At 42.0% G+C, this 7,548-nt stretch overlaps 1 protein-coding gene across 1 annotated transcript; it reads right to left on the bottom strand.

Annotated features, from left to right (window-relative positions):
• Window positions 1-501: 501 nt before the first annotated feature.
• On the bottom strand, window positions 502-1,911 carry aplnr2 (apelin receptor 2; the record flags this gene model as incomplete). The annotated part of the gene is made up of 1 exon (XM_084335265.1): window positions 502-1,911. The coding sequence occupies one exon, from the start codon at window positions 1,909-1,911 to the stop codon at window positions 502-504; it is 1,410 nt and encodes a 469-aa protein (XP_084191391.1).
• Between the last annotated feature and the right edge of the window lie 5,637 nt (window positions 1,912-7,548).

Below are 7,548 nucleotides of genomic sequence, written 5' to 3'. Positions count from 1 at the left end.
ACTACTACTACTACTACTACTACTACTACTACTACTACTACTACTACTACTACTACTACTACTACTACTACTACTACTACTACTACTGTCTTACCAAATATATTTAGATTCTGAATGTATCAATACAGATTATGAAAGCCCAGACATTGTTGGGTATAAAAAATTAAATAAAAAATCCTAACATTTTGAGGAGAAACATCACATAAGTTGTATGCAAATGAACCACTGCATTCCTCAAATATTTACACAAGTAACCACACATCAATATAAGGTCCAGTGCTGATCAGTCTCCAATAACAGCCTGCAGAATAGAGTGTTTATTTGCCTTTATGGGAAGGGAGGCTGCCCAATTGATCCATCTCAAACCCACTCTCTTTTTCTTGATCCTCCAATCACAATTGTTGCATCCCTAGGCTTGAGACAGGTTGATTCTCACAAACGTCAGTTCAGTGGCACTCCCTGTCTCCATCTCTCCATCCAGCTCGCGCTTCTGCCTTCTCTTCACCCCTCAATCCTCTCCTCCTCTGTCCTGTCCGCTGTCTCCTCTTGTGTTCTGGTCACATTATTCTTGTCGTCTCCTCCTACCTCCCTCTCTTCCTCCTCTCCACCTTCTCCTCTCTTCCTCCTCCACAGTAGGAGTAGCACTCCCCTACACTTCCTCCTAAAGGAGGAGTCACAAGCGGCATAGAGGAGCGGGTTAAGGCAGGAGTTGAGATATGCTAAACAGGTAACGTATGGTTGAGCAGCTAGCAGTGTCTGGTCTAAGGAGCAGGAGTATGGAATGAGGCTGAACTCCACCAACATGACCACCGTCTTATTAACATGGAGGGGGAGCCAACAGAGGAAGAAGGCCAGCACTAAGGTAACAATGACCCTGAGAAGTCTCCGTTGGCGCCTGCGGTCGGGACGAGGGCCACGCCCAAAATGTCTGCTGAGGAGCCGGGCCAAGGAGCAGTAACAAACCAAAAGAATGACGAGAGGCAAGAGGAAGCCAATCAGAGTCGACTTCAAACTCAAGGCCGCTGCCCACCACAGCTCCGCTCTCTCTCGCTCATCCTCGTCCAGCTCTGCTCCTATCAGAACTGAGTAATCCATCTGGCAGGAGAGGAGGAAGGCTCCGGGAATGGCTGGTTGAGTTGGCTCCAGCTGCCAGTCATCCTCTAGCTCCAGCTGCCAGTCATCCTCTAGCTCCACCTCCCTGACAGAGCGAAGCAGTAAACCCGGAAATGCCAGAATGGCTGCCAGCACCCAGACTCCTCCAACTACCCACAATGCCCTGCTGTAGCAGCCCTGCTGAGCATGGTGGCTGGAGTGCCGCCGGCCTGTCAGGACCCAGTATCGCTCCACACTGAGCATGCTCAGACTGAAGACGCTGGCATACATGTTGAGTGCAGTGAGGAAGCTGCTGATTTGACAGAGTGGTTGTCCGAATGGCCAATGGTAGCCCATTGCTGTGTAGACAGCCCAGAGAGGGAGAGTAACCAGGAAGCAGAGGTCAGCTAATGCTAAGCTAGCAATGAGAGAGTCTGTCAGCGAGCGAGAGGAACGAGGGAGAGAGGAAGTAGCAGAGGAATGGGAGGAGTGAGAAGAGGCTCTGTAGCTTTGCCTGGTAGGATATTGGGATTTTCCATCAGTCTTTTCCCGGGAAGTTCCATTGAGAACCCTGATTTTGAGGTTCTCACTGCAGCAGACAAGTCCTGTTCTGGTTCCAGTTCCATATCCAGTCCTGGTTTTCCTCCCCTCTGCGCGGTCCAGGTAGGCCCAGAGCACCAGGGTGTTGCCCAGGCAACCAACCACGAAGGCCAGCAGGTAGACGGTTGGAATAATGGAGAAGGAGGGAGACCAGTCGCTGTAGTCACAGTGGAGGGCAGGAGGAGGAGACGGGGAGGAGATCAATTCCAGGTCTGACATTTGTCTGCCTCTCTGTCCTCTTTCTAAATAGAAATTTGGACAATAAAATCTCTGAAGGGCCCCAACTTCCTACTAAAATGTCTCATGTGCCAATGTTGCTAACTTGCTAAGCAACAAATTCCATTCCAGCGGGTATGCAGAATTCTGACCAAAATTAAGTTTGTAAAACTGATTTACAAAAGGCTTTAAAATATATATTTTAGATACAGCTGTGGGTCCTATATAGTTCCAGTGAAGATTATGGAAAGGAGTAACACAGATCTTCCATCCACTGCCTTTGTCTTCTTATACCACACAGCCTGGAACACAGAAAACACAGTGGGATTCAGAATAGGCCAAAAGGAACACATGCACACATGTATATATGCATACACACACACACACATACACACATAGGCCTACACATACACGTACAGTCGTACACATACATTTACATTTAGTCATTTAGCTGACGCTTTTATCCAAAGCGACTTACAAGTTCTGTACGACAAGTCATCAGGAAGGGTACAACTCGAGGTACATACACATACACTTTGCATTCTATATACACCACTCAGGAATGCAGAGGTTTGAAAATAAATTAGTGGCATAAACGTAGCCAGAGATTTATAACCTTATGAACTAGAAACTATTCTGCTTTCACAGATATGGTTTAAAATAGTCCTAAATTGAGTACCATCTAACTGAGGTATAAGGTCAGGTCGTTTGATATAGAATGATTACAGCTACTTCATGCTTCAATTAAACCTCCACAGATGGCATTCAACTTCAGATTATTATTGGTGGTCATATTATTTATAAATTATTTGGTTTTGATGTTTCACTCCACTTCCACTGTACAATAATAATTTATGTTCAGGTCCATTAGAATATTGGTTAGACCAGAGATAGCTGTAACCAAGTCCAATAGAAGCTATGGATTTGAAAGCCGTTTAAATGTTCTAACTGAGCTATTCCTAAGGGATGTAGAAACAGCAAAAAAACGTTCTATTGAAATATAATTAGAAATAGAAATATAGTTCATTAGAGATCCTTACCTCGCGCTTCTCTGTCAAGCTGTATGGCTGTAATCCATTCTGAGATACTGGTCACACATGCCCTCTCGCCCTTCTCTTCTCTGGTGTCACAACAGTCCCCAGTGCTGAAGAAGGTGTGTCTACTTCTTTACTCTGAATATATACCAGTCTCTCCGACACCCACTGAGCCCCCCCCCCCCCCCCACACACACACACGCACGCATACACTACTCTCTCTCCCAAACAGGACCACACTAGTGGATACTTACGAGACCTGCAAACACCCCCCCCCCCTAAACACATACACACAAATACCCCTCCTCCAGACATACAAACGCACATACAAGCCCCCCCATTCCCCTATGCTATACTTACAACAAATGCACATACACTTTATGCAAACATAGGCACACACACCTATGCACGCACACACAGACACACACAACCCCATTGCTTCCCTTTATTCTCTAGGTGACTAGGTCCTACATGCTCAAACACACGGTGAACAAATGTAACAAACCAGACAGAGTGCAGATGGCAGTTTACAGCCCTTTCATTCCTGGGTACACAGACAGCTCTAGATAGTAGGAAGAAGAGAAAGAAGGACTGTGGTACTCTTTGTGAAGAGGGAAAAAAACAACAAAAAAGTCTTAAATCCAGGTTTTCCCAAGCTTGGGGTCGGGACCCCATGTGGGTTTAAATTATATGAGGATCATGTAAATGAAATGACAGTACAGCAGTCACACACAGAAAGCCATGAAACCAGTATACAGTATTAGTCTACAAAAGTTGTAATTGACCAGCTCACGACAGCAGCCGAATTTCTGTCCACCAAAATAGACCACTGTTTATGCAGTCAGGACAGCACAGTGTGTGATTGGTATGATCATGTGTGTGAACACACCATTGTTATCTTTTAATTTTAATTTTTTTATATCTGGTCACCTGCTGAATATGGTTGGGAAGCCCTTCTTTAGTGTATATATTCTACTACATCCCACACAATTGTACAGCCCTGTCCTATATTCTATATTGTATTCTTATTCTAATTTAGTTTATATATCCCGTTTTATTCTACTTTAATTGTCTGTTAATGTTGATGCACCAAATGACCAAGACAAATTCCTTGTATCTGCAAGCTTACTTGGCAATAAAGACATTTCTGATTCTGATGTAATCCATTGGCTTTCTCTCTGACTAGGATCAAACCATCACAAAATACCCCTATATGTTATTAGAACTGGTTTCAATGTATAGTATAGCATGTACATTAATGCTGTATATACCGTATATAGATATTATTTATTCTTACCATATATATCTATCCACATTTGTCTGTACATACCTGCACATACTCCTTTTATATATCTAGATACCATATATCTGTACTGTATCTGTTGTACTGTATTTGTGCTGTATAATGACAATACATTTGAATCTAATCTAGTATAAACAGTCTCAATAGTGTCACATGGTCTGTGTCACAACAACTGTTGTGATTGGAGGATCAAGAAAAGAGGGCGGGTTTGAGATAGGTCAATGAAGACCTTTGTGTTCATCATAATATTTACATGTAAGAGAAATAATCTGCATACGCCTGCATGATTTCCAAACCAGTTTATTATGACAATATTCTCCACAGAAAGGTTCTGAAAATGAGTTAATTCGCTTTGGAAACATCAATCCATTTAGCCTCAAGTCTTAATAGTGTATTTTCAATTGACCATATTCACACAACAGCCATTTTGCTCTTACATCATGATCAGGTTGGGATTCCTTTCCACCTTGTTCCCAACAAAATCCCAACCTGAGCATGACGTAAGAGTAAAATGCCCACCGTGTGAATATGGTCATTATCGCCACCTTTATGGCCATGTGAAATCCTTTCAATGTCAAACAATACATCCAAGAAGGTTTGATTTTCCTCTGAGAAATGCTGTGCTACAACTGTTGACTTAACATCATTCCTTATTATAATGCTTCTGCATTCACTCATGTGTGTATGTGCAGTTCTCTGGTCATCATGAAGAATTTGAACACACTTTGCACGCTTGTTATTACATTATGAGAGCAAAAACCCCTTTGTTTGTTTGTTGTCTACAGACAGGGTGATATGCATGGTGACCGTCTTGAGCGCAGTGAGGCAACTGTCAAACACTGAAGCCCCAAAAGGAAACCGTAAAGGTACCGTAGGGCAAACAAGACGGCAGCACACAATGGAGACAAAACCTTTCTCACATTGTAAACCTGGAGAGCACAGAGTCAGCAAACAACAAACGGTACACAACTGCCTGCAAACTGACCGTTCACAGGAAAACAATGTGAATACCACCAAAGACTGGCTATAGCTGGTGTTGCTTACAACAAATATGCACCGGCCAATAACATAGAACACTCTGAACGCTGTGTTGTTCTTGTTATGATAACAAGAATAATGTAAATGGTAAATGGTCTGCATTTAGCATTTAAATGTATTTATATATAGCACTTTTATCTAAAGTGTTTAACAACTTATGCCTCACATTCCCCCTCTCACTCACACATTCACTGGACATGCAAGGTGCCAACCCGCTCATTGGGAGCAGTTAGGAGTTAAGTTAAGTGTCTTGCTCAAGGACACTTCGACGCGCTGCCCGGGAGGAGCCGGAATCGAACCCGGGAACCTTCTGATTACCAGACGACTGCTCTACCTACTGCCACTGTCACCCCAATTATATATGTTAATAATAATAATGTTTGATAATGCAAGGTAATAAGTTGATCGGATGAAGAGGTAATAAGTAAGTAAGTAAGTAAGTAAGTAAGTAAGTAAGTAAGTAAGTAAGTAAGTAAGTAAGTAAGTAAGTAAGTAAGTAACTAACTAACTAACTAAGTAAGTGTTCCAACTTTCTGGGTTCCACTGTCTACACATGAACCAATACCAATTTCCATGACAAAATCATCCAGATTCTACAGTAGCCATGGCCAGTTCTACTTTGTGTAAACGCAGCCTGGTGACGTTGTTACTTCTGTCTACTTGGTCTCTTTTCACAGCCTTGACTGAGCAATACGCATCAGAGTGAGAAAGAGGCACATGAGCTAAAGAGAGAATGTATACAGTAGGTGGAGCACATTTACACAACAAATCAATCAGACAAACAGACACTAGACAGTCAGACAGACAAACAGTCAGATAGATACTACAGTCAGTCAGATTAAAGATAGATAGATAGATGTCACTAAGGAGATGCAGGGCAAATGAACGAATGGAAGATCCATTGGTAAACAGGAAGTGTTTGTTCCCAAGAAGTCAAGGGTCACCTAGTGATCAACTTGTTGTTATGGGAACAGATGTTTCAAAAACATTCCAGTCTTTTCTTTCACTTAAAAAAAAACCCACTAGCAAACACACACACACACACAGTGCTCTGTTTACAAGTGGATGAGAGTGAATAGCAGAGTAAATACAGGCGGAGTCTCATTGAGAAAATGGTTGTCTGAGTTCAACTGTGTGTGAAATGGTATAATAGGGTGGGAGGGTTGTAGTCAGAAGCATCTTTTAATATTTGGTGTATGTTATTCTGGTAGTGAACCCAGAAAGACTCTGGTGTAAGTGAGAAAAGAAAAAAGGTGACTATATTGTGGGGAAGAGTCACTTCCAAGAGCGCCACTCTGTGCTCATCTGACCTCTGTGCTCATCTGACAATGAAAACCTGGAAATTAAGAGACTAGATTTCCAGTCATGCATGGAAAACTTGGAAAGATTAGCAAATATCCTGGAAAAAATAGAAATATAAGTGTATTTTGTTTGAAACGCAACTGTTGGTAGGATCATAGCAGTGCGCCCAATTTTGGGCCTATGCCACGCTCCCTTTGTTTTGGCCCGCCATGGTATTTGACAAGCACATGCTTATTCTCCTCTTATTGCTGTAAAATCCTAACTTAATGACTACAAAACGTACATTTTGTGACGGGTGTAGCAGTCACCTAAACAACACTTCCAGTTGCTGGGCTCGCTCCCTCTGGAAGCCAGGTATGTGCAACTTCAGCTCAATATAGTTCACAACATTTATAATAATAGGGCCCCCTCTTATCTTATAAATTATTTTCAGTGGAACAGAGACATGCATACCCATAACACCAGAGCCAGCATTGCTGACCTGTGTATTCCAAGGTTCAAAACAAATATGGGCAAATGTTCTTTTAAATTCTGGGGAGCCACAAATTGGAATTTGCTACCTTCACAGCTAAAATGCATTAATTAATAGCCGACACAATTTTAAGAAAAAAGTCAAATCATGGCTCCTCGACAATGTCAAAAACTAGATTTGGAAATGCATGAAAATGTTGTCTGATACATTGTTGTCTGTGGCTACGTTTGTACTGCATTAATTTCCATGTCTATGTAGTTTGTCAAATTGTTATTTGTGGTCATGTTTTGTATTGCTTATCTGTCTGAGACCAAGGACCACAATGGAAATAAGTCTTGACTTTTTTGTGTAGCATCCTTGAAGTTTTTCTGGAATCTTGTATTTTTTTTAATACAAAATCAAATCAAATCACCTCTAACGAACGTGAGACACTTCATCATTAACCCTGCATAATTAAAAAAGGAGGAATATAACTGGGGTTAAATGTGTCA

Source organism: Notolepis coatsorum, assembly GCF_963971535.1.
Source record: "Notolepis coatsorum genome assembly, chromosome: 18".
NCBI lineage: Eukaryota > Metazoa > Chordata > Actinopteri > Aulopiformes > Paralepididae > Notolepis > Notolepis coatsorum.
This window is presented reverse-complemented; position numbering and strand designations above follow the sequence as displayed.